General features: G+C 39.9%; 3 protein-coding genes across 3 annotated transcripts in view; all 3 read left to right on the top strand.

The window, feature by feature from the left end:
* Positions 1-26,867, top strand: part of TTN (titin) — a 289,919-nt gene that overhangs the window by 136,996 nt on the left and 126,056 nt on the right. Inside the window, exons 120-143 of the mRNA XM_077916555.1 lie at positions 278-361; positions 1,189-1,272; positions 1,588-1,662; positions 3,055-3,138; positions 3,315-3,638; positions 4,935-5,021; positions 5,201-5,278; positions 5,594-5,671; positions 6,126-6,209; positions 6,471-6,554; positions 6,734-6,814; positions 8,398-8,481; positions 8,857-8,931; positions 9,093-9,167; positions 9,409-9,483; positions 9,808-9,891; positions 10,373-10,711; positions 11,031-11,114; positions 22,564-22,647; positions 22,928-22,999; positions 24,196-24,264; positions 24,905-24,976; positions 26,130-26,207; positions 26,531-26,629. Coding sequence (XP_077772681.1) covers positions 278-361; positions 1,189-1,272; positions 1,588-1,662; positions 3,055-3,138; positions 3,315-3,638; positions 4,935-5,021; positions 5,201-5,278; positions 5,594-5,671; positions 6,126-6,209; positions 6,471-6,554; positions 6,734-6,814; positions 8,398-8,481; positions 8,857-8,931; positions 9,093-9,167; positions 9,409-9,483; positions 9,808-9,891; positions 10,373-10,711; positions 11,031-11,114; positions 22,564-22,647; positions 22,928-22,999; positions 24,196-24,264; positions 24,905-24,976; positions 26,130-26,207; positions 26,531-26,629 — 2,433 coding nt within the window. The remainder of the gene's footprint in view (positions 1-277; positions 362-1,188; positions 1,273-1,587; positions 1,663-3,054; positions 3,139-3,314; positions 3,639-4,934; positions 5,022-5,200; positions 5,279-5,593; positions 5,672-6,125; positions 6,210-6,470; positions 6,555-6,733; positions 6,815-8,397; positions 8,482-8,856; positions 8,932-9,092; positions 9,168-9,408; positions 9,484-9,807; positions 9,892-10,372; positions 10,712-11,030; positions 11,115-22,563; positions 22,648-22,927; positions 23,000-24,195; positions 24,265-24,904; positions 24,977-26,129; positions 26,208-26,530; positions 26,630-26,867) is intronic.
* On the top strand, positions 11,537-14,097 carry LOC144328501 (uncharacterized). Its single transcript, XM_077932270.1, has 7 exons — positions 11,537-11,555; positions 11,731-11,991; positions 12,209-12,292; positions 12,452-12,535; positions 13,034-13,117; positions 13,747-13,830; positions 13,973-14,097. The coding sequence occupies exons 1-7, from the start codon at positions 11,537-11,539 to the stop codon at positions 14,086-14,088; spliced, it is 732 nt and encodes a 243-aa protein (XP_077788396.1). The 3' UTR covers positions 14,089-14,097.
* LOC144324966 (uncharacterized) lies at positions 15,993-18,908 on the top strand. The gene has a single exon (XM_077916560.1). It carries the CDS (start codon positions 16,001-16,003, stop codon positions 17,879-17,881), a length of 1,881 nt encoding a protein of 626 aa, XP_077772686.1. The 5' UTR covers positions 15,993-16,000; the 3' UTR covers positions 17,882-18,908.

Raw genomic sequence — 26,867 nt, forward strand, 5'->3', positions numbered from 1 at the left:
TTCAAAGGCTATTTGTGATATAGCATAGAAGAGAAATATAGCAGGGGGAGAAAGAATTTATTGTTCAAACCAAAAAAGTTGTTTTTAGCGTGCCTGTTTCTTTCTTTGCATCCCTTCTTTGCCCTAGCGATCTAATTATGTTAAATAGTCTGCGTTTCCTTTTCTTGTTTTATGTAAAATGTCAAGATCTCGGTACTTTGAATCGTTTTGTTACCTGGTTTATATTTGTCACATGTACGTGATTTAAGTCACCTGAAAATTAATAATATCTTTCAAGTGCCAGCTGTGCCAAAGAAAGCTGTGCCGGAGGAGAAAGTCCCCGTTCCGGTTCCCAAGAAAGCAGTGGCTCCACCAGCTAAAGGTACAGCTGCTTTCTCTGACTCTGCAAGAGGGCTTTTGAATAGATCAGAAACAGGCGCCCGCTGGAGTTGTGAACCAGCTGCTTCTGATAAGGAAAAAGTAAACTTGGCTAAATTTCACAGAAATGTTCTGCTCTGTGTCAAAACAAATGCAGAATATTAGGGTTAAACTGGGACACTTGAAACGCTGGAGTTAATGAATTCCTGTAGGCACTTTGCCTGCACAACTTCTAGCAGCTGGCCTTTGCTGATCTGCAGCAGTGCATTGTGTTGACTGTGTAGTTTGTAAGGTCTTTTGCAATATTATTTTTATGTGGGTAAAACTGCCATGTGCTTTAGATCTCTTATGGCATTCTTGTTTTGTGAGACATTTCTCTGTCACTGTTAAAAGATGTCCTGAATCTTAACGTCCTTCTTGAAAGTTTTCTGTAGTGTACACTCTTTTGGACCTTTATTTTTTTAAAAGAAGAAAGAAAGAAAATAAATGATTTCATAAATATTATTTCTGTTTAAAAATCTGCAGTGAATATTTTACATTATGATGCCTTTGGATAAGAAATAACTATTTCTGTTCTTGAAAAAGAGCAAATTCCATAAACCAAAAGCAGGCCAGTTAATTATCTAAGTGTATTGTCAAGTTTCTGCTAAATGTATGTCTGCTTAATATTATGTTGTCATGTTGGTCTCCTGTATTAGAAAATCTTGAGATATCAAATGTCTATGAAGTTTTCTTTGTCTATAATCCTCTTACAAGACCACCAACAGCAACACTTCAGAGAGAGGGTTTTAAATTCACCACGTGGTTTTCTTCCATTTCCTATCTTTCAAGTGCCAGAAGTTCCAAAGTCAGTTGTCTCAGAAGAAAAAATATCTATTGCTGTCCCCAAAAGGAAAGCAGCCCCTCCAGAAAAAGGTATACAAGCTTTGAAGTAAACTAAATCAAAGTACAAGTGGTTAATGTGCTAGCAACCTGCCTATTAATTCCCATAGCCAACCCTAAGTTATTAAGGAAATTCATTTTTCTGCCCCAAATACATTTGAGAGGATATTGCTTTGGGCACTTCCCTCCCCCAATTTATTTTATTTTATTTAAACCTAGAAGGCTTGACATAAAAGTTACATTTGTTTTGTAACTGCTTAATCAATCTTATTGAAATTCCCGTTGTCTGACCCAAATAGTGTTTCCCATAAGAAATGCTAAAGTTCAATACTCTGTCTTTAATAATAGTTGTGGAAGAGCACTGGGGGTATTCGGAAGAAATGTCTGTTTCTCTTCACACAGAGGAGGAAGTTTCATATACAGGTATGAACTCAACCAGGGTAGGGGAACAGGAATCCTAACCAATTCACCGTATAGATTAATGGGCAGGGTGAGAACATAAAATGAACCTATTAAATCAGGCCAATAGCCCATGTAGGCCAACACCCTGTTTTCACAGTGTTTCATGAGATGCCTTTGGGAAGCATGTGGCATAGTTGTCAACTTTTCCCTTTTCTTGTGAGGAATCCTATTCGGAATAAGGGAATTCCCCTTTAAAAAAGGGAAACGTTGACAGCTATGGCATGTGGGTATCACCTCAGTTTTTGCTTTTATATTAAAATGAAGTGTATCTAAATGTGTTCTACTGATCCATTAGAGGCTTCCATCAGCCAAACGGTGAGGAAAGTGATTTTTGCCAAATCCCTCTAGTTCTTGCAGCTGCCATGCCTCTGTGCCACAAATGTGCTCTGTGGGAGGTGGCATGGAGGATGCGGAGGGGAAGGCAATTTGGTGTAAACTGATGTTTCCTTCCCTGTTCTGCTGACAAAAGCCTCCACTTTCTCAAAAAAACAACAACACCTCCCGTTGGTAGAGGTACATCTTTGGAAACAACCCAATCTGTCTTTTTCTTACATTAGCAGAATTATTAGTTCTAGAACTAAACCAGTGTGAATGCTAATTCACTAAAGAAGTTCACTGATATAAAGCAGTGGTGCAGGATAGTATTCGTGTAAGAATTGCTGAGGGTGTTCAACTTCATTCATGGTGAGGCAAAAAAGAAGCAGTTTGTTGGCCTAAACCACAGATAACAGTGGACTTTTGGTTGTTTGGCTCCCCACACCCTCCAACAGAGTAAATTTCACAGCTTGCATAAATTGTTGGTTTGTTTGTTCATTTTTGGCTTGGATGACTGCTACAGTTGTCCCATCCCATAAAGCTGAAGGCTTAAATCTTCCCACATAATCTCTTCTAGAATGTAGAAATTTCTTCAAAATGTCAGTAACCTAAACAGAGACTTGGCATAATACCCACTTAATGTAACCAGACTTTCAATGACTTCCATCCCTTTGATTTACCAGACATAGCAGCTTGCAATGAAAGTCCCTATGTATTATCTTGAAAAATTACTGTAGATTACTGTCTAGAGTATTTCTAAGTAATAGCACCTGAAGAAATGGGCAGCTTTCCAATATGTTAGACATATAGACTCCACTGATCCTAACAACGAAATGGTGTATATGCACTACACCAGTAAGAAGACGGATGTATAAAGACTATACCTGCAACTATGCGTTAGCCACATCTTGTCCAAATGTTTGCTCATTTGTCTGGCAACATAAATGTTTGTTTCTGTCAAATTTCCTACTGCTCTTTATGGCCTTCTGTACCTTTACCATCAAAGCTCTGAAACATAAATATACTGTGTCTTTAAAGTTCCCGAAGAACCTGAGAGAATTCCCACAAAACAGAAAATGCCTATATCAATTGCCGCTAAAGTGAAGAAACCTCCAGCTAAAGGTACATTTAATATTGTGCCAATATGTGCTCTTTGTGTGCCATAAGTGTATACTGTCTGCTGCTGTATATCTGAGTGTTCTTGTCCTAGCTTGATTCTTTCATTGCAGTGAAATTTGGTTCTTAGTATGCGTTACATATATGTTAGCTAAGACTCTTGAAAATTCGTATTTTTTAAGTGCCTGAAGTCCGTAAGACCGTTACTCGAAAAGAAGTGGTTCATGTGGAAGTTCCCCATTATGAAGAGGAGGAAGAGGCTCCCCAATATGAAGAGGAAGAAGTCACACAATATGAAGAGGAAGTCACACAATATGAGGAGGAAGTCACACAATATGAGAAGGAAGTCTCTCATTATGAGGAGGAAGTAACCCGATATGAGGAAGAAGTCACACAATATGAGGAGGAAGTACCTCAATATGAAGAGGAGGAAGTTCCTTATTATGAAGAAGTTCCTGAGTATGAGGAAGAGGAAGAAGTGCCTCCTCCACCTCCTCCAGCTAAAGGTAACATCCCAGTTTACAAGCGCATTACAAAGAAAGGATCTTTTTTTTAATGCTCTTGGTTAGGCTTTGGCTTTTGTTTGCTTGGTTATTTATTTGGTTTTTGCTTTCAGTTCATTTTGCTCTCCTTTGTTATGAGACGTGTGCGGTGCAGCTCATGTTGCAAGTAGAAATAGCTGTAGTTGAATTAGAGAATATGCCAGAAACACAGGGCTTGTCCACGCTAGGCAGTGTCTTTAGTCCTAGCAAAACTCTCAGGAATATATTTCATTTCCACCCAGGCTTCTCCAAGCTGAATAAAATGTCCATTCAGCAAGCTAGTTGTGTGCCAAAACTCTGTGACACCACAGTTCCCAGGGAGTAAATAACCAGAGAAGACAACAGCATATAGTTTGGGGGTAAAATAGATTACAAAAATATATACAGAACATCTGATAGCATTGTCCTATGCTCTACTGAATAGTGAGATCATGAAGAAAATGTCTAGCATCTGATAGTGTCCATGTTCTTGCAGTGCCAACCACCCCTCTCCATGTGCCGAGCAATATATCTTAACCATAGAGGAGATGGGAAATTTCTCCTCCATGACCTTCCCTTAAATAACTTATCTTTGAATCTTTGCTTTTGAATTACTCTCCCCTCCCAGCATCAGTGTCCCCATCTGCAGAAGGACTGTGGCTTTGTGGTAAAACATCCGCTTTGAATGTAGAAGGTTCTAGTTTCAATCCCTGGCATTCCCAGGTAGGACTAAGAATGCCCCCATTTTGTCATTATACAGTCATACCTTGGAAGTCGAATGGAATCCATTCCGGAAGGCCGTTCAACTTCCAAAACGTTTGGAAACCAAAGCGCGGCTTCTGATTGGCTGCAGGAAGTTCCTGCAGCCAATCGGAAGCTGCAGAAGCCCCACCAGATGTTTGGCTTCCAAAAATAGTTCACAAACCGGAACAGTCACTTCCGGGTTTGCGGCGTTTGGGAGCCAAAACGTCCAAGTACCATGGCGTTCAGGATCCAAGGTACGACTGTAATTGACAATGAGGAGCTAGGTGGACCAATGGTCTGGCTTGGTTATAAAAAAACAGCTATGTACGCCCCATTTCACTGTATTCAGGAAGGAGCCCCAACACTCTAGAGAGGACTTTCAGGGGATGCAAGTGGCTGCAGGGGGAAGAGGGAGCAAGCAACTTTCCTTAAGTTAACTTAGCTTGTGGGGGTCATGTCAGAGTGTTGCAATACAGCTGTGTTCTTATGGTGCGTCTTGGTGCATCCATTCTTTTAAATACAATCTTATCCTTCAAGTGCCTGAGGTACCAAAGAAGCCCGTCCCTGAGAAAAAGGCTCCTCCTGCGCCTGTCCCCAAGAAGAAGGAAGCTCCTCCAGCAAAAGGTACATCATCTCTTCATTCGGTGTCCTCAAACTCTTTCTTTCAGTTCATTAAGTTTGTTGGCTCAGTGGCGTCAATGGGCTGGGGATCAACTGTAGACATGCCCTTTGTTGACTCTCTGTTCTAATGTGCTGTGTGAATGGTGTGGTGTCCTCAACAATCTCTTGCCCTATCTTTAAAGTGCCTGAGGTGCCAAAGAAACCCGTCCTGGAAGAAAAGGTTCCGGTTCCTAAACGAAAAGAAGCCCCACCACCTAAAGGTAAATCAGTGTGAGGCTTGCCCTGTGCAAATAAACTTACCTATTAGGCTACAACTAGGCTGTTGATTGCAATGATGTACTTAGATTTTCCTGTTGTGTTGATGTTGTGTCATGACCCACTCTGGGCACGTTTATGTGGTAAAATTGCTGTGCAAACAATAACTGTGTTAATAGTCCTTTAATCCTGTTAAATGTAACTTCTTGTTTATTTTCTTCAACAACAAAAAAAAATCTTCTTGTGTTTTGTGTCACTGTTCTCCATCTTCATTTGGAAACCAAATTCTATGCTCAAAGTACTGTCTCTTTCAATTGAAGTGCCTGAAGTGCCCAAGAAAGTGGTCCCTGAAGAGAAAGTACCTGTTCCTAAAAAGGTGGAAGCTCCTCCCGCTAAAGGTATCGTCCCCTTGTTCACCTGGTCATCCTTTTAAACCAGGGTTTCCCCAAACTTGGGTTTCCAGGTGGGGTTTTTTGGGACTACAATACCCATCATCCCTGGCCACTGGTTCTGCTAGCTAGGGATGATGGACATTGTAATCCAAAAACAGCTGGTAACTCAAGTTTGGAGAGCCTTGTTGTAAGTAATTGACCTGCTATGTTACATAGCAGGGCTGCAGTTTGTTGCACCTCTCCCTGGGTGGTGAATACCATGAAGGGTGGGCCTGTAAATATAAATATTAAAGAAACATTATATCAGTAAGAAAAACCTGGTGGTTTCATTAAGAGCAGATCTGCAAATCCCCTTGCCCTTGTGGTTCAGATGCAGCACATTCTTCTTTTAGTTCTTTTGCTTTGTGGTGTCTCAATACTAGAAGGAGTCAAATCAATCTGCAAATTAATCTTTTTAAAGTGCCGGCCGTGCCGAAAAAAGCCGTGCCAGAAGAGAAAGTGCCTGTTGCGGTCCCCAAAAAACCAGAGCCCGCTCCACCTAAAGGTATCTGAAATAATATTTGAAAGATATAAATTATACATACATGTGTAAGTGCTTTACCCATGGTTTGACACAGAGATATGTACAGAAGATTTCAACAAGCAATATTAACCATGCAGAGTCAACAAGGATGTGTAGATTTGCATCCACAGACACACCCACCCGAGATATCAGTGGTGTTTGTGTTTTGTCTTCTACTACATCTGTTCTTTCTTTTTTGTGATACAATGGGCATACAAAGTCTGTTTCTTGGTGTCTTTAAAGTGCCTGAGATACCCAAGAAAGCTGTGTCTGAAGCAAAGGTGCCTCTCACTGTGCCCAAAAAACCAGAACCTCCACCAGCTAAAGGTATATCAACCCAGTCAAAATCAGTCTTCTTGATCTCATGTGTTTCTTTAATCTTAGATGTGATGCTTGTGTATGTCAAATATAGATGTTGTCCCTTGCCTGTCAGCTCTTTCTATCTCTGTCTCTTTCTTTGTCACAACAAACCCATAAATCACATTCTTCAAATTAAATCCTTGAAGTGCCTCACATACCAAAGGAGCCTGTCCCAGAAGAAGCACCTGTTTATATACCTGAAGAAGAGGAAGCTATACCTGAAAAAGGTACATTCAGCTCATCATTATCCTTATCAAAGACCTCTTTTAAAAATAAGAACAATAATATGATCTGTGTGGTTTGCTTTATGTTCTCTAAAAGCCATGCAATCTGATCTTATGCATGTTTACTCAGGAATAAATTCTGCTAGGCTTACCAAATTCTGGGCAGGCAGAGTTTTGCTCGTTCAGTGGGACTTCCCTTTTCCCCCTTTTTCCCATGCACCCCCCAAAATAGTCCTCTGACTTCCATATGGGAATTTTGAGGGTGCACAGAGGGGCACTGCAGGTGGGAGGAAACAACAGGGAAGTTCCATTGGGTAATCAGTAAAATAGCATTGGAGACAATGAACGATTACTCCCAAGTGAATGGGCATAGGACTGCAGACATACTTTTAATTGCAGTCTAAATACTTCTCTTTCTTGATCTGGTTTCATGCTGCAATTTTCTTTATAACGCCTCTGAAAATAATTTTACAAACCTGTTTCTAAAGGCATAAATAATAGCACTTGAGTATTTAAAGATAACTGTTTCTATGTAAAGATATTTGCATAGCCATACTCAAGAGGTACGCCATCCAATGTTGGAGAAAAACCATGTGAACTGGTTTTGAAGAAGACATTGGGTAGGTATCTGAGATCAACCAGCCTGCCTGCTAGTTGTTGATAGTTGGGTCAAGAGGTCACTCCCCGACAAGCATCAAGTGTGATGCTCCCCGCCGGACTGCCTCTCAGTAGGGTGCTATGGCCCATTGGCCTCCATGTGACCTCTGGACAGCAATATCCCTTCCCAAACCCCTTTAACAGGGTAAGGTAAAGGTAAAGGGACCCCTGACCATTAGGTCCAGTCGTGACCGACTCTGGGGTTGCGGCACTCATCTCGCTTTACTGGCCGAGGGAGCCGGCGTACAGCTTCCAGGTCATGTGACCAGCATGACTAAGCCACTTCTGGTGAACCAGAGCAGCATACAGAAACACTGTTTATCTTCCCACCAGAGTGGTACCTATTTATCTACTTGCACTTTGATGTTCTTTCGAACTGCTAGGTTGGCAGGAGCAGAGACCGAAAAACAGGAGCTCACCCCATCATGGGGATTCGAACCGCCGACCTTCTGATCGGCAAGTCCTAGGCTCTGTGGTTTAACCCACAGTGCCACCCGTGTCTCATTTTAACAGGGTACCCAGTTGTAAAAAGCTCCAGACCCGATTCCTTAACCTTAACCTTAACTCATTATCTGATTTGGTATAACGACACTTCTTTGAACATTGTGGGATTTACTCCTAAGTAAACATGAATAGGATTGATGTGCATTGTTTAGTTGTCATGAGCAAAGGCCCACATATTGTTTCACAAATTGTTTTTGAAACCCTGCGAAATTTCAAATGTAGTGTGTGATATGGCATGGCTGCTGTTCCGAGAGGAATAGTCACAGATTCTGTTACGCAAACCCTAAAGCAGATTCATGAATTGTGGCCTATGCTGTGCCCTGTGTTTGTGCTCCCCGCCCTGCCCCAACCCCAACGTGAGCTATGTTTCTCTTTCCGAAGTGGATTAAAAACAAAATTCTTAATCTGAAAATATGTGTTTAAAGTCCCAGAAGTGCCAAAGAAAGTCGTCCCAGAAAAGAGAATCCCTGCAGCTGTTCCCAAAAAAGTGGAGCCTCCTCCAGCAAAAGGTACATTGAGTAACAAGGAATTAGTGTATGTTTTCTTCAGTTGTACTAACAACCTGACCTTCCAGAAGAGAAAAGAAACTTCTTGTTTGCCAGTGAATTCAGGGGGATTTAAACTGTGTGCAGGAAAAATTTCAAAATGTATATAGTACAACATGTTTGTCCTGTGTCACTTTTGTCTGTTTGCAATGTATGGAAAATGGCTTCCTGGCAGAATATTGTCTGTTGGGTTCTTGAATTGCTGAAGTGCTTGTTCTGCGAATTTCTTGCTTTTTGTACACATCTTCCTGTTCTTGGTGCTTCTTGGTGTTGTGGTAGAACTGAGGATTTTTTAAAAAAACAAAACATATTCTCAAAACACTATCATTTTTTTTTAAGTGGCTGAGGTTCCTAAACCCGTCCCTGAAGAGAAAGTGCCCGTTCCCAAAAAGGTGCCGCCTCCTCCAGCAAAAGGTATAGCCATATATCAAAACCAGAACGCTTTTGACACTTACTTTAAGTCTAGAAATTATCATTATGTCTCGGAGCACTGAAACACATAGCTAACAATGCTGTGAAGTCTTACATGTTTGTGTGTGTGGTAGCTTTAAATTAAGTCTATGTTGTCTTTAAAGTGCCTGAGGTTCCTAAGCCTGTTCCGGAGGAGAAAGTTCCTGTTGCCAAAAAGGTCCCAGCTCCTCCCAAAAAAGGTATATCCAATCTTTAAAACGATGTGCAATTTTTATTTTTATTTTTGTCCATACGCTGATAACCATTTGTATTAATTAATTAGCTATTAAAGTAGGGTTGCCGTACATCATACCTGGGGTTCGCTTTTGGGAATATGGCAAAGTTGTCTGAATAGATAGCTCTTAAACGTTGCAATGTCATATGTGTTTGTCTACCTTGGCTCGAGACCAAATTCTTAAAACAACTCAATATTCTTTAAAGTGCCTGAAGTTCCCAAACCTGTCCCAGAAGAGAAAGTCCCTGTTCCTAAAAAGGTGGCAGCTCCTCCAGAGAAAGGTATATCCATAAATCTATACCTATAGATACATAAGATGATAACATTTATGATGGCATTAACCAGTCATTTTTGTGGTTGTCCCATTACGTTTGAACTTGAACCAACTAAACAATGACATCCTATACAATTTGACTCAGAAGTAAGTCCCATTGGGATCAATAGGACTTACGCCCAGGAAAAGGATGGGCATAGGATTGCATCCTAAATCAGCGTAGTGATTTGTGTCATCTTGTATGTCTGTGTGTTGCTTGTGATCTTGTAGTTTGACTGACATTGTGCAATATATATAAAAAAGCTAAAGTAGCGGTGTCATGTCTTTAAAGTGCCTGAGGTACCCAAGAAAGTTGTCCCTGAAAAGAAGGTACCAACTGCTCCTCCTAAAAAAGTAGAGGCTCCACCTGCCAAAGGTACATCTCTTCTTATCTGTGCTATAACATTCTTCTTTCATATTACTAATTATATGTGTGTTTTATCACAGTCAAATATTCGTTAGTAACTTCTTGCATTCGTTTTTATTCATGCTTTAGGAATTGTGTGGTTTTCTTATACTTGGTAAACAATTTAAAAATGCCTACCTAAAACAGCACTGTATTTTTTAACATCTCTGAGGAAAAAATATCTGCTGTTAAATCAAAGAAAATTCTTCCACCTAAGTTTGTTTTTGTGCATCTCTAAATATCTTGTAAAGAGAATTTATTATTAATCTTTTCTAACATCTTCTAGTCTATTACTATAGGCTACTAGCATTACAGGTATCCCTTTTTTATTTTTAAAAACCCTTCTTGTAATTATTTGATAACTTTGGGTGGTTTTCTTTCTATGTTTGCTTTGTATGCTTATGCACCAGCAAGTCTTTGAAATAATGAAAAATTAATGCTATCTTTAAAGTGCCTGTGGTACGTAAGAAACCCATCCCTGAAGAACAGGTCACTGTTGAAAAATACTTCTATGAAGAATATGAGAAATATGAGACCTATGAGAAGACTGAGGAGTTTCTTCAGGTAGAAGAGGGTGAAGAACCTGAAGAATATGAGGAAGCCCCAGAACCTGAAAGATATGAAGAAGCTCCTGAAGAACCTGAAGTCGAGCAATACGAGGAAGCTCCAGAAGAATTTGAACAGTATGAAGAAGCTCCAGAACCGGAGGAACTTGAGTACTATGAAGAGGTTCGGGAGACCAAGGAGATTGAAGAATATGAGGAAGTGTATGAGGTTCCACCAGCAATAGGTATATTAATCATTTACCTGGTGTTTGTTGCTGCCCTGAGATTGAACCTTCTTTTGAATGCCCAAATTTCCCCTCCCCCAAAAATCCACCCCAGTGTTCCCTGCTTTTGTGCTTACAAGACTCCATTTGAGGGACAGGTTTCCCAGAGTGGGTCAAACCACCTATGCTGTTGTTACTGAAGAGTTCAAAAGCTAATGATGGGTGTATCCTCCTTTAATGATTAGAGACTTCTTCTGTAATTGTGATTACAGTCTTCTGAATTTGGCAATTTGGTTTCTTTGTAAATAACTAAAAGCTCCTTCGTAAAATGTTTTTCAAGTGCCTGAGGTGCCTAAAAGAGCCATTGCTGAAGAAAAAGTAAAAGTTGCTGTACCTAAAAAAGAGGAAGCTCCACCAGCTAAAGGTAGATAAAGCTGCTGAATCTGTTCCTTTGTGTACCCTGAAAAATCAGGTGCCCTTATGGGTGATCGTTGTCCTTACATTTCAGTTTTCACTAGCAGATAGGACATTAATTTTAATATGTCACTATGGGTTGTATCCATTGTTAGTCATAGTCATAACAGACCCAATGAAATTAAAGGTCATGACTAGCATAGGCCCATTAATTTTACTGTGTCTGCTCAGAGTTGGATACAAACCTGTTAGTTGAACTGTCTAAGGGCAGGAGCTATGTATACATCTGATAGCTTTTCCTCAGTTCTGTTAAGCCAATGCCTGGCCAGCTAGCGAGGAACTCCCCCAGCTTGGGCCTCTGAGTGGTCAATGTGAACCTGGCTTCACTGGGCAGAAAGTTGTACCCATGGTCATGACAATTGGGGGGCAACCATGTGTGTTCAGCTGCCAGGTGAGGAGACCTTCCAGAGTGGCTTTTCAGAGGAAGAATGGGGCTTGAGAGAGGGTATAGTTGGATTGTGGTTCCAAACCACCTAAGTTTCATTACGTTTAGTGGAACAGTTTCCCATATATGTAAGCGACTAGATAAGAGAAGGCAGATCAGTATAGCTAACAAACTGGGATAGATAATTTTTTTCATTCTCTGTCGAACTTGACATTTAATCAATATTGCTCCTATGCGTCTGTGTCGTTTTTTAAACCCCTTTCTGTCATTTCGTGTGGCATTTTAAGTCTGTTTTGTTTATTCTTGCACTTGATTCGTAATTCAAAGAATGGCAAACTCTTAAAAGAAATACATGTTTTTAAAGTGCCCACAGCAAAAAAGAAACCAGAAGAAAAAGTACCTCTTGCTGTTCCTAAGAAAGAAGTAACTCCGCCACCTAAAGGTACATTCACTCTTTGCTATCTTGTGTATCTTTCATCTTCTCTCTGTGTATTTTGTATAAATGTGTTGTGCACCTTCAATGGTATGTTGTGTTTGTTCTGTTTGTGTACGTATTCATGGTGTGTCCTTGTGTTTTGCGTTCCCTTCTTTTGTAATTATGTATATAGCATTCATGTAAGATTCATAAATAACTAAACAAAAGTATTGTATCTTTAAAGTGCCTGAGATACCTAAGAAAGCTGTTCCTGAAGAAAAAGTGCCTAAGACTGTTCCCAAAAGGAAAGAGCCTTCACCAGCTAAAGGTAGATTCAGTAGTAAGACAGAAAGAATGTTGACATTCTTGTGTTCTCGTCTATGGTGTTATCACTAACGCCTCAGAAGAGAACTTTCAGCAATGTGCACATTATTTTAGAAGTGTGTATTTCTCCAAATAAGCTTGAGTACATGCTCTATCTTTAAAGTGCCTGACATTCCCAAGAGAGCCGTCCCTGAAGAAAAAGTATCCATCACTACCTATGAAGCAGAAGAACCTCCCACAGTAAAAGGTAGATGGAATTTTGAATAGGCAAGAACAAAAAAAGTATATCTCCATCAGTGTAGTTGCGTGATCAGTGTTTACTTAGATTACAGCAGTAAAGCCCTTAGATCTTCCTGGCACAAGTGTATCATAAATCCTATGAAATCTGGAGAAAACATTTTCATTTGGCTTACAAAAATCTGTTGACTATGTTGACAACAGCTGTGATTGGAAGGTGTCCTAAATAAAGTGATGGCATTTATTGTATAAAGGAAAAAAAGGTATAGCTGACATTAGAAAATGTATTTTATCGGCCAAGCCACTTTATTAAATTTAAATTGCTCGTTATCCCCTTCTTTCCTGCATAGGAAACCATTGAAATGATATTCTGCCCCTGAAGTATTTAAAATGGAAAAATAATTTGTTTAGTTATTCTTTTCTCTGTGTTATAGTTGTCTTGCGTTTAAAGATGTTATAACTATTTTTTTAAAAAAACCCAACTAAGAGAAAACTAATATCTTTAAAGCTCCCGCAGTTCATGAGAAAACATTACGGGAAGAAAAAGTTACTTATATTATCTCCAGAGAAAAGGAAGGTGCTACAGTTGAAGGTACATCAGAGTTTTATTCAATTTGCAAAAAAACTAAGCTTGAAAAGCCGGTCAGTCAGTTTAACAATTTAATTGGCACTGAGAATAGTAAGAGGTGTCTGATTTTGTAGACTTTATAATATCAAACACCTTATCATGCTGTGTTTTGCTTAATCAAAATGTCATGATTTAAAATATTATTGTCCACATGTTTTGGCGTGAGGACATATTGCAGTGAGGTAGCAGGTCTTATGGTCCAATGGTAGGATTCTGGCTCCAGTGCTGAATTTCCTTTGCGAAGCTTCCTATCAATCATTTGACCTCCACAGTCTGAAGCAAATGCACTTGGCCAAACATAGACATAAGGGAAGGAATCTGAGTTGTTAGTGTGCGGAGCAGAGCCTGTTGTCACTGTGTCAAGAAGAGCATAGTAATTCATAGCCATTTCACTTTTAAATGCCAAAGGAAACAAAATAGATGTCAGAGAGCAAATCGTAAATGAGTTGTGCTTCTTTAGTTCTAGGGTTATTCTTTTTTTAACTTTGTTTTCTTGATCTGCTGGTCTTCACTGTGTGCTGTTTATTTTTCCCCCCTAACCTGTCCTTTGTGTGTCCTTTTGAAACGTCTCAAATATACTAATATCTTTAAAGTGCTTGAACTGGAAGAGGAAGCTGTCCCAGAAGAAACGGCTCCCATTGGTGTTCCTATAAAACAGAAAGCTCCGCCCATTAAAGGTACATACACCACCTCTTCCGCTAACTTCCCAAAGCAAGCAGCTACCATTGTATTATCCAGGCCCTTTGTTGGTCTGTTCCTTTTTGTCTTATGTGTGACATAATTGCATACATACTCAAAAATAAACTAATATCTTTAAAGTGCCTCCGGCGGCAAAGAAAGCTGTGCCAGAGAAGAAGAAACCTACACCTGTACCTAAAGAAGAAGCAACGCCTATCAAAGGTAACACACCTTTAGCTACAGCTGCAGTGAAATGAGACATTTCGCCATTTTATTTCCCCACCTGCTATTCTCTTACATAATTCAGTGTTTTGTGCAATGTAGGCGAATTTCTTGCCAAATGAATTACAAATTATTCCATGCAATATTAGGGGGAATAATTAAATGGGATAAAATTCAGATCACCTGTACTAGAAATCTGAATAGGAATAGGAATATTGCTTTTCATCTAGAATCGCCGCTCTTGCAAAGCAGAGACGAATGCAGAAGGCTCAATTGGTCATAAGGCAATGTTTCGTCGCTGTAATTCTATCATGGAAGATACGTGTCAAATTTCTTCCAAGATCTTCAAAATATGTGTGTGTGTGCTGTTGTTTTGTCTGTGGTCTGCAATAACCTCTTATTTTAAAATGCCCACGTTTCTAAAAAAAGACTAATATCTTTAAAGCACCTGAGGTTCGAGAAAAGGCTGTTTCACAAGAAATAATTCCTACTCCATCGGTCTCAAAAGAATTGGAACCTCCGGCAGCTAAAGGTACAACAGCAATTCAGTGAAAGTGATAATGAATTAGCAAGTTTCAAGGCATTTAAATGTGCCACAATGGCTCATTGTCATAAATTTCGGGGTGTTGTGTGCCAACGTCAATAACTGTTTATTTAGTTTGTCTGTTTCTATGTGTTTCACAAATTTTTTAATTTCCTGCCACAAACTAATATCTTTAAAGTGCCTGTGATACGAAAGAAAGCCATTTCGGAGGAACAAGTAACAGTTCAAGTATCTAGGAAAGAAGCTACGCACTATGAAGGTACATAATCCTTTAATTAAGTCTTCTAACTTGTCAATGCTTTATGTTACAGAGCCCAAGCCCAGGTTGCCATGTATACTAAAGGTGTTTATGGCCATTTGATCGGCCATTCACACTCCATTCACATTAATGATTGGATAGACTTTAAGTAAATTCATTTTCAAATGCAGCAATAGACACACATGGGGGGTTGTTTCAAGGTTTAGATATTATTTAGGCTGCCTTTCATGTGTCTCAGATGTAGCCCAATAAAAACCATTCTCATAAAGCATTAAGGGAGAAAAATGAAAACTTGGGTGAAAAAGAAAATAGCATAAGATCCAGTTAATGATAGTTCAGTAGCAATGAAAAACTTTTTTCAGAACTTAACTGAAGATTGGAATAACTAGAAACCAGAAAGGTGGAACACTTAGATTTTAATTAGATTAGACGAACTGGTTTCAGTGGGACCAAACTTTATAACTAGCAAGGCTAACCATAAAAACATGACTAGTGCTCAGTTGAGGGGTGAGCCTTAACTTGCCCTGGTAGACATGACCCATGAGAGCAGAAAAATAATCAGAGCCCAGGCGGGGTAAAAAGGAGTTCCAGCAAAAAATGTTTAGCGACTTATGGAGTGCAGAAGGGGCATATTTCAGAACCTTTCACTCCTCCACCCCCTTTGCTCTTAACAACAGGCACCCTACTTTATATGTGATTGTAGCAAACCTAGATTTAAGCAAATAATTCTGCTGCACACCTATCTGGTTTCAGCCTGAGCATCTCTAATTAGCAGAGCAAAAGGTTTGAATTAGTTAACCCTGAAGAGGGCCTGCTTCTGTGACTAAATGGAAAGTATAAGTTTATTCCACAATAAATACGGCTGGGCTCTCTGTTTGTTGGTCATAGTCTTTGGTTGTGTCTTTTTTGTCCTATGCTTTTTACAAGTATGATTTTGCATGTCTCAAAGAAAACTAATATCTTTAAGATACAGAAACATATGAGGAAATGCTTCTAGAAGAAATGGAAGAACGGTATCCTGCCACCATTCCTAGGAAACGTGAGGTTGCACCTCCCAAAGGTATATTCTCTCTTCGAGGAAAACGTAAAGCTACCAAAGTCACAAAAGTGACATATTTTCATTATTTCGCTCTTGTTCAGTTTGATGCTACTGTTTGCATTTTGTGGTTTAAAAATTCTTACAAGGGAATTGATTTTATTTAAAGTGTCTGAGGTGCCCAGAAAAGGAGTGGCAGAAGAGAAGATATCCATTGCAAAGCATGAAAAAACAGAATTAGTTTCTGTACATAAAAAAGCAGAACTTACTGAAGTATCTCAGATAACGCAGCCTCAAGCACCAGAAAGGAAGACAGCTGCTCGTAAACCCACAAAACCAGAACCTATTGCTGTATCAAAGCCAGCAGAGCCTGAGGTGCCAAAACAGAAGCCACTTGTTGCCAAACCCAGAAAACCACAACCCATTGTGGAGCCTGAAGTGCAAGAAGAGGAGGTAGATATTGCTGAACCTGAGGAACCCATACCTGTTGCAGTTTATGAGGCAGTCAAACCTCATGTGCCAGAAAAGAAGAAAGTCGTTGCTAAACCTAAAAAACCAGAGCCTGTTGTGATGCTTAAAACAGTAGAGTCAAAACAGGAGATAGCTGTTGCCAAACCCAGAAAACCAGAACCTCTTGTGGAGCTTGAAACAGAAGAGCCTGGGGTTCCAGAAAAGAAGCTAATCATTGCTAAACCTAAAAAACCAAAACCTGGTGTGGTTCCTAAAACAACAGAGCCTCCAGTGCGAGAAGACCAAATGGCTGTCTCCAAACCTAGGAAACCAGAACCTGTTTGGTTTCCTCAAACAGTAGAGCCTGAAATGGAAGAAGAGGAGATAGATATTGCTGAACCGGAGGAACCCAAACCTGCTGTAGTTCTTGAGACGGTAGAACCTCATGTACCAAAAAAGAAGGCAGCTGTTGCTAAACCTAAAAAACCAGAACCTATTATGGTGTCTAAAATAGTGGAGCCTCCAGTGCCAAAACAGAAGATAGCTGTCACTGAACCCAGAAAACCAGGACCTGTTGTGGAGCCTGAAACAGCAGAGCCTAAAGGACTAGAAGAGCAGATGGTTGTCTCCAAACCCAGAAAACCGGAATCCATTGTCATGGCTCAGATGGTACAGTCTGAAGTGGAAGAAGAGGAGGTAGATATTGCTGAACTCAAGAAAGCAAAACCCACTTCGGTTCTTGAGGCAGTTGAACTTTATGTGCCAGAAAAGAAAGCAGCTGTTGCTAAACCTCAAAAAACAGAGCCTCTGGTGCCTGAGCCTCCTGAACCAAAACAGAAGATAGCTCTCACCAAACCCAGAAAACCACAACCTGCTTTGGTGCCTGACATAGAAGGGCCTGAAGAGGAAGAAAAGAAGGCAACCATTGCTAAACCTAAAAAAACAGAGCCTTACATGCCAGAAGACAAGATTGCTGTTGCCAAACCCAGAAAACAGGAATTCATTGTCATGCCTCAGATGGCAGAGCCTGAGCTGGAAGAAGAGATAGATATTGTGGAACCTGAGAAACCAAAACCTATTGCTGTTCTTGAGTCAGCAGAACCTCGTGTGCCAGAAATGGAGGTAGCCGCTGCTATACCTAAAAAACCAGAACTTATTGCAGTGCCTAAAACAGTAAAGCTTCCAGCGTCAAAACAGAAGATGGCTGTCACCAAACCCAGAGAACCAGAAGTTGCCGCGGTGCTTGAAACAAGAAAGCCTGAGGTGGAAGAAGAAAAGAGAGCAAAATCCAGGGAGCCAGAACCTACAGTGGTGCCTGAAACAGTTTGGTGGCAAGAGCCAGAGGAAAAGGCAGCTGTTTCCAAACCCAGAAAACCAGAGCCTGCTGTTGTGCTTGAAGCAGCAGAGGCTCAAATACCAGAAGAGACTGTGATGGTTGCTAAACCTAAAAAACAAGACCCTTATGCTGTGCCTGCAACAGAGCCTCCACCATTAAAAGGTAGACGTCATTCCCAAAGGGAAAAGACACTCTTGGCTTAAGAAATGTTTGTCTTGTTTGTGGGGGAAAAATCTTTTTTGTTTCATGTTAGTTTATAAATTTTGTACCGGCAACTTCTCTCGTCATACGTAAATGTGAATGTGCCTAATTAATGTCAATGTTTGGTGTCAAGTCTTTATGGTCTTGCTGTTATTTATCTTTATTGTGGCTTCTTCAGTTTGTATAATTAACACAATCTAATATCTTTATTGAAGTATCTGGTTTATCCAAGAAACCTGTTCTAGAAAAGTGCTGACAAAAAGCAAAAAAACCAGAAGCTCTGCTGGGTAAGAAAGAAAGTAAAAAAAGAACTTGTCTCTTCTTGTTTCCTGATAATCTTGTGTCCCAAAAAGTTCCCATGCTGATTTTTGCAGAAATAGGAATATCATTTGCAGCTATATTCTTACCTTGAGTCATAGGCACCCTTCCCTTTATAAACAAATATGACGCAATACATCATAAAACATGAGGTCAGATGCCAGGATGAAAGGGGAAATGCTAATTATGATAACAATTAATAATAATAAACATACCCAAACCACTGCCAGGAAGGTAACAGCTGTGGGAGTAATCTTACAAAACAGATATATCAGCAGGTATTTTGAAATCTTTCAAATGTTCAGTTGAGTTCAACCGTTTCCATCAGCCCATAAAAGATAACTACTTATATATATGAATGAAGGACCTGTATAGGGGGGAATTTTTATCCCAGTGCCTTCTCTTCAGTCACTTGAATGATTTGTTCAGATTTGCCACCTGGATAGCTAATATTCAGCAACAATTGAAGTTGTGGTGCTTGTTCCTACGCCAACTATAGATGTTTTGAGAAAAGGTCTATGTCTATACATTGTAAAGGTGCGCCTCTTGCTTTCAATTGAATACCCACCCGTGTGATTTTAATGTCAATATTGTCCATGTCATTCCATGTCCGTGTGTCATGTTCTGTCTGTTGGGACTAAATCTGTTTCAATTCTTCATGCCGTGTTATAAACCATTTTCAGTTCTTCAAAGTAAAATGTACTAATATCTTTAAAGTTCCCGAGATGCCCAAGAAGGCTGTGCCAGAAGAGAAAATACCTGTTGCAGTGCCTAAAAAACCAGTGCCTCCACCTGCTAAAGGTATATACCTCAGTCTTGGTGCCATTCTTTCTTCCCAAAAGAAAAAGAAATGGGTTATGGGTTCGCTTCCCCCCACCCCCATTTATAATTCTGCATTCTTTTCTTCTTCCTCTTCTTCTAAAAACCGATTTCATTTCTTAATTGGAAACATTCAGATAGGTTTTGGTTACAATTCAGAGAGTTACGGATACAAAACCCTATCGATTTCAGTGGAACTTGTTTGTCCCCTGAACTGTGACTGCTTAATATTGACCACTAACCTTCCTGATATTCCTCTAAAGGCGCCTCTTTATTCCTGACACTTTTGCCTGCATTTTAACAAACTGAAACGTAACAGAAAATGATGCTATTTCTTTTCAAGTGCCTGAAGTACCCACAAAAGTTGTCCCAGAAAAGAAAGTGCCAGCTGCTGTTCCAGAAGCACCTCCAGCTAAAGGTAACATCCCATTCAACAGAAAGCAGCAGTGGGTTAGGGCTGGTCCAGGAGGATAAGCATTGGCCTGGTTTGCATGACATGGTAAGAAGAAACCTCAGCTGCAGCTTGTGATTGGTGAGTAGACCACTAAACCAGGCTTCCTCAACCTCAGCCCTCCAGATGTTTTGAGACTACAGTTCCCATCATCCCTGACCACTGGTCCTTCTAGCTAGGGATCATGGGAGTTGTAGGCCAAAAACATCTGGAGGGCTGAGGTTGAGGAAGCCTGCACTAAACTAAACTTTGATTGAGCTCAGCACAGTGGTAATACTAAAAAAGACTATGGAGGAGCAAAATGGTTGCAAGGTGGTGATTGAAAGCCTGCACTTTTGCACAATTCGGGTAAGCCATAGCATAGCTTACTGTGTCACATGAACCAGGCCAGTGTATATCTTATTATCTTATTACTTTTTTATACTACACGTTATCATCTCTAAATGCCATGTGTTCTTCACTTTAGTAGACAATATCAAGTGTGGTATTTGGATACCAAAGGTGGCAGAAATGTTCTCCTTTAAGCTAATACTATTTGTTTGTTTGTTTGTAGATTCACAGTCAGACTTTAATATCAATATTTCTAGAGCAGGTCACCATAAAAATAAGAAAACAATTTTAAAAGATCAAACAGCAGATAAGACTAGCATCACTAAGACAGTCTCCTCAACAGGGAACAGGCAGGTGAAATAAATAGGGTGGCATAAAAAGATATTATGAGAATATATAATTATGGTTTCCGTCAAATTTCAAATTATAAATTATACATTAAAGATAAAGGATATAAATTGAATATTATTATTTAAATATTCCCATCCCCATCTACTATAACTTTATTTCAAATTATTATATTTCCTTTTAAAATTATTATTGAAATTAATTTATTGTAGTGTCGGTTGTTAAATTGCTAACTGCTTAATTATTTACTGTTCTGTTACTGGTTTGTCAATACTGTGTTTTCTTCCTTACTATTACTTTCTATTTAAATTATGTATAAAAAAATATTTTTTTTTAAAAAATGTTAATGATGGTGTTAATAACAATGATGGCAAAAAAGACTGCATGCTAGGTGAGCCTCCCTTGGGAAATAGTTCCACTACCCCAGTCACCACCCACCTTGTCTCAGAGAGATGGCACATTTCAGATGAGAGCCTTCAAAGACAAAGCCTTGTGTATTAGATGATGGCCAGTGCAGTCAAGTCTCAGAAGCGGCTGCTGCTGCATTTGATGGGATTCGAACATAACTGGACCTAGGATTACAGCTTTAAGCTGAGCAATGTTGTCACTTGTTAATATTCAGTGGGACTTACTTCCTAGTGTGCATTGAGTTTAGACTGCAGCCTCAGTTTGCATTTGTGTCTTAGAAGTTATGTGTATCGTCCTGTACCAAAGAGTAAGCAAAATCCATACCCTTCCTTTAACAGTGCCTGAAGTACCAAAGAAACCTGTTCCAGAAGAGAAAGTTGTGCCTAAAAAGCCAGAGGTGCCAGCAGCTAAAGGTGTGTGCATTTCATGTATTCAACAAATAAGATGCTCCCATCCTGTCAGTTCCTTACTTTTCTTTTGTGTCTACACTTCATTTCTTTCATACTTCCTTGTCATTATTCTTCACATAGAATACATGGCAGCAACGATAGCACTTCTTAGTCATGTTGTATATATACAGTAGTACCTTGGTTCTCAAACTTAATCCATTCCAGGAGTCCATTTGACTCCCAAAACCATTCAAAAACCAAGACACAGCTTCCAATTGGCTGCAGGAGCTTCCTGCATGCAAGCGGAAGCCGCACCAGACATTTGCAGTGTTCGGGAGCCGATTTGTTTGACAACTAAGCTATTTGAGAACCAAGGTACCACTGTACATGTTTAAGTTCACATTACTGAAGCTAGACATAATCGATACCAGGTCGTGTCCACCTGCTACCCTTCTGTGACAGGATTAACATATGCTACCTTTGGAATACATGGCATTAACATAAGCTAATCTTATTCAGTGCCTGAGGTACCAAAGAAACCTGTCCCAGAAGAAAAAGCTCCAGTGGCTGTGCCGAAGAAGCCAGAACCTCCACCTGCCAAAGGTAGGCCTCCTTTTTAAAGAAAGAATGACAAGTTAGTACTACCAGGGCTTTTTTTCAGCTTGAACTCACCAGAACTCAGTTCTGGCACCTCTCAGGTGGGCGCCATTGCCATTCTAAGGGAACAAGGTCCAGCACCTCTTTTTCTAGAAAAATAGCCCTGAGTAGTACACATTTTTCAAACTGAAGTCTGTTGGTGTTAGTAAACTGTATATCTGCAATACCTAAATGTGTTTGGGTGAGCATAAGAAGAGACCAAAAACCCATCTGATCTAGCACATGGCTGTCACAGTGCCCGACTAAAGAGATGCCAATGAGAAGTCCACAAGCAGAACATGGGCACTACAGCATTCTCCTCACTTGCGATTTCCCAGAAACTGGTTTTGAGGAGCATACTGCCCCTACTCTGGAAGTAATAAACAACCATAATGACTGGTAGCCACTGCTAGCCTTATTCCCCCATGAACCCCTTTGAAGGCCAACCAATTTGGTGGTCATCACTGCATTAAGAACAACATGTCAGAATCATGAACTCAAATGATGGATCTGTGCTGCTATTTAATGTTGGGGTTGTGTGTGTGTTTGCAACTGTGTATGTTTCTTAAATGACTTGTTGTAAAAAAATAATATTAATGTTTTCAAGTGCCTGAGGTGCCAAAGAAAGTTGTTCCAGAAAAGAAAGTACCAGCTGAAGTGCCTAAGAAACCGGAAGCTCCACCTGCTAAAGGTCTGTATTGCTTGTAACGCATGAAACAGCTTTGTTTGCTCTTGGGAGGAATATTTAACCTTTATCAAGGGGAGAGACAGGAAAATATTGATTTCCATCTGTGTGTTTCTACTGTGTGATCCATAAAGAAAGACAGGAGGCTTACTACTGTACAGCTTAATTGTGTCATACCAGTTCTCTCCAGTTTTGTCCTTATTTTTGAAGTCCTGTGTTTTACGACTTTCATGTGTCCTTAGTATCTTCTGCGCATTCTTTGATATTCGCATTATTAAATGAAATTCTTTTCCCTTCAAGTTCCGGAAGTACCCAAGAAAGTGGTCCCTGAGGAAAAAGCAAAGGTTCCTGAGCCTAAAAAACCAGAGCCTCCTGCTGTTAAAGGTACATGTCATAACCAGAAACACCACAAAGAACTTCAGATTTGTTTTATAGATGTAACATTATTTTCACATAACTGAATATTTGTGAAAGTATGTTTAATAGTCTTATTTCCCCTCTGAGATGACTTCTCATAATGCAGTCATATGTAATATGTGTCCCACATGTATTTTAGAAAAAAGATAACCCTTTATGTTGGTTTCCCTTCCCCTTGTTTGCTCTTGTTAATTACTGGCATACATCACTGAAGCCCAAGACTTAAAACAATTTACTATCTTTGAAGTTCCTGAGGTGCCAAAGAAAATCCCAGAAGAAAAAGTACCCGTGAAAAAGCCTGAACCTCCAGCACCCAAAGGTATATCTTAGCATCTGGGGAATATTTGTATTCTTATTGTTTTGCATGTTTAGTTCTTTCAAATTCGCCGCCTCCTGGGATTTTCTTCTGTTGTTTTGGTGGCAAATTCAAATCTGTTCACTTGATTCTGTGAACAGATCTGAGGATTGCAACTTGAGTTTCTTGTAGAAACTGTTTTTCCCTTGCGTTTTGCTCATATCTTCTACATTTAGAAAGCCTTTTCAAAAGTCTTAAATTACTGTTGTTAATTCTTCTTATCGATAAAGCCTTTCCTACTCCCAGGAGGGAAGGGATTGTGAGCGGGAGACGATTCCTGCGTCATGCAGGGGGCGCTCCGCCCCCTGCTTCAACTCCAGGGCTGGCGCCACGCCCCTCCCCGGTTGGGCACCCAATAGGGAAGCTCGGCGGGGGCGTGGCTTGCTGCTCAAACGCAGCCACGCCAGCCATCCCCACCATTGCACACACATTTTCTTCGAGTCACCCACCCTCCACTCCCTTTAGATTAGCTGTTCCTGAGACTTTGCTATGGACCTCTGGTTGGTCGCCCTGTTTAACCAGAGGGCCTGGTAGTTTTTCCCAATTGGCTAAATTGGCTCGGCCTCTTGGTTTTTTTTCCGCCTACCTCGTAGCAACCATCACAACTTTCGTGGTATTTGGCGGTTAGGCATTGGAATGTGTTGTTGGTGTTTCGGGGGGCAAGGTGTGGCCATCGCCTTCCCTGACAATTTTGGGTATTCCGCTAAAGGAATCTGGTGGTCGTGGATCCTGTCCGATGCCCGTGTGGTGGGGGGCCATGGCACGACCCTCGGTGACATCAGGAAGAGAGCCTATAGTTGGATTAGCATCAACAGGCTTCCCCTACTGGTGGTTAACCCCTCCTCAGACTCACCCCTCTACGAGTGGGTGGAGTCTAATGTTCCGCGGTCCAATGCCTAAGCCAATACCTTCTCACATGCTGTAATCAATAAAGTTGTGGCCTTTACCTTACCCATTAACCTTACATTCTATGTCCACGTTTCTTTATTCCCCAAGCAGGGATCGGGTCCTCGAATCACAATTGTATTATCTTTTTTTGTTAACCCCTTTGGGGATTTGTTTTTTATTTTACTTTATTTTTACAATCAAGCAGTGTATAAAATGTCTCGTGAAATTAAATAAATAACTCGGACATTAAAACTGACCAATGTCTTTTAAAGTGCCAGAAGTTCCCAAGAAAGTCGTTCCAGAAAAGAAACCGCCTGAACCAGAAGCTCCACCAGCTAAAGGTACATGTCAATACTATTGTGGTATCATGGAAGCATCTTCTTATTCTGATGTGTTTGTTGTACTTTGTGTTCCTTGTTTTCTCTTATGATGTACAACATGTCTTCTTCATGTGAGATATCTAGAAGGCTGTCAGCCTATTTTATAAAATAATTTATTTATTAGCTTACTCTTAGCTCCTGGTGAGTGATCTGCCATCCAGGCTGTTAACCTACTTACTTTCAGCAAGCCTGGCAGCAGAAATTTACTGGAAAATAAACTGTGTAGTTCGTATACTTAAGGAAAATTCAAATGAGAATGTACCAGGAAGCATCTCCATCCCTTACTAATGCTATGCTCATCTTCCATTGACTGTGATAATTTAACAGAAGGACAAAGAAATAGGATGGCAATTAAACTGCCACACTTTATAGAGATCTGCATAACTTCTCAGGAAAGGGAAGGAGGACTCATTTAACAAAACAAAAACAAACTAGGGATATAGCATGAAAATAAAGAAAATATACTGTCTGCATTTGTGGAGAGGAGGAGAAAATTGTATTTGAATATCGTTTTTGTTCACTGTTTTCTAGTTTTGTGTTTATTGTTTTCAAATCTTTTATATCTTTGACAATCACACATTCAAAACTAATATCTTTTAAGTGCCTGAAGTGCCCAAGAAAATTATCCCAGAAGAAAAAGTACAAAAGAAACCAGAACCTCCCCCTGCTAAAGGTATTTGTCAATTCTGAAATAATCATAGTCAAAATATTTGGGTACAATGCTGCTTATATAGAATCAGTGGTAAAACTCCCATGGGTTTTAAATGGAGCAGGATTCCAGCTTTTGCCTTGCTCCCATGCCTTCAGTTCCTTCATTTATTACTTCCCATTGAAATGTGGCATTTATTAGACACAATCCGGGTGAAGCTAAGCACTTTTAAGCCTACAGTTCTATGCACACATCTGAGAGAAAAGTTCATTGTACACCATGGGACTTCCTTCTGACTAAACATGAGCAGGAAGTTTATGCATGTCCCATTAATTTCAATGAAAGGATTAAGCACAGTGCTTAACTTTAACTGGATTATGCCCAAAGTAACATGTAATCCAAATGTGTATCAAACAGATACATTTTTATAGTCTTTTTGATCACATTGAGTAAGGAAAGCCAGAGGTTTATGAGCTGCCAGTGACATTTAGGTTGCATTGAGCTTGGTGGGTTGCAAAGAAGTTGGTGGTATGCCTAGGCAATGCATGTCAATAATAAATCAAAAGACAAAGTATCAACAGGCCAAAGAAGACATGTAAACTTCCAGTTGTGTTGTGTCATCTTCCAATAAGGTGGCAAAATTCTTGTTAAAGGCATAAACTTATTCATTTTATCCATTAAAGTCATTGGATGTTAATGTGAATATCCTATTAATATGTACTTGGATTTTACCATCAGTTTGAGTATATCATTGGGTTTTGAGAATTAAGGAGAACACCTTAGGAATATATGATGGCCCAGAAGAAAATATTTATCAAATATTTATCAGTTCATATATAGTCATCAGTAATAGAGTAAATATAACCAAGGCTAAAACCACTCCAATCTTTTTACAGATTTACTGTTTATGAGGAGTGGGGGTGTAATACTATCTTGTCACAGTGGGATTGTAAATGCATTTTCTTTGTTTGTATTTGATACCCTTGTTTTCCATCTGCATTGACTGAATTAGTGATTGTTTTAATGACAAAGAAAAGCGAGAGGCTGAGATAGATCTTCAATGTTATGTAGTAATGTTGTATATCGTCATGTTTTGTGTCTCACGGTTTCTTGATCTCATAATCTTGCACATTGCATTTCGAATTAATAATAGTAAAACAAACAAATATCTTTAAAGTGCCTGAGGTGCCCAAGAAACCTGTGCCTGAAGAGAAGGTCCCTACGCTCAAAAAGAAAGAACCACCAACACCTAAAGGTATATGTTATATCTGATCAAATCTTGAAGCGAAAAACATCCTTTTCTTATACTCTTGATCATTGATCATCTTTTGGATATCCTTATGAGTCTATGCCATGCATTCTTTTGAGTAGCTTTCTGTGGCTAGCATCTCCATCCTCATAGTTCTACTGGTGGTACAAGTGGAGTTGTACTTCATGGTAGTTTGTTGTTACAAGATTCTGGGGACAAAAGCATGCATGCCCCCTCACCTTACATCGCGAGCTTTGACATTTTCCCGTCTTTTACATTTCATTGCGCTTTCAAAATTCAATAGTAAGCATTAACTAATATCTTTAAAGTGCCAGAAGTGCCCAAGAAGGCTGTCGTCGAAGAGAAAGAACCAACTCCTGTGCTTAAAAAGCCTGTACTTAAGGAACCAGAACCTCCTCCTGTTAAAGGTACATTTCAGCATTAATGCAATTATAAAGAATGTGGTTTGATCCAGGTGTTTAAAGCAGATGTCTGGGGGATTCTTGTTCTGTCTGTGCTCCGTTGCTTAAAATTTCATTTGTAAACAATACTGTTGGTTCAGTCCAGTGTGTGAGAGAAAAAGTGCTTAGCTGTGCTGAACTTCATCACGACTGCTTTCTCTGTGTCCTAGTATGCAAACACACAATTGCTGATTTTGTTATAATT

This window comes from Podarcis muralis, chromosome 1, assembly GCF_964188315.1.
Source record: "Podarcis muralis chromosome 1, rPodMur119.hap1.1, whole genome shotgun sequence".
In the NCBI taxonomy this organism is placed as follows: Eukaryota; Metazoa; Chordata; class Lepidosauria; order Squamata; family Lacertidae; genus Podarcis; species Podarcis muralis.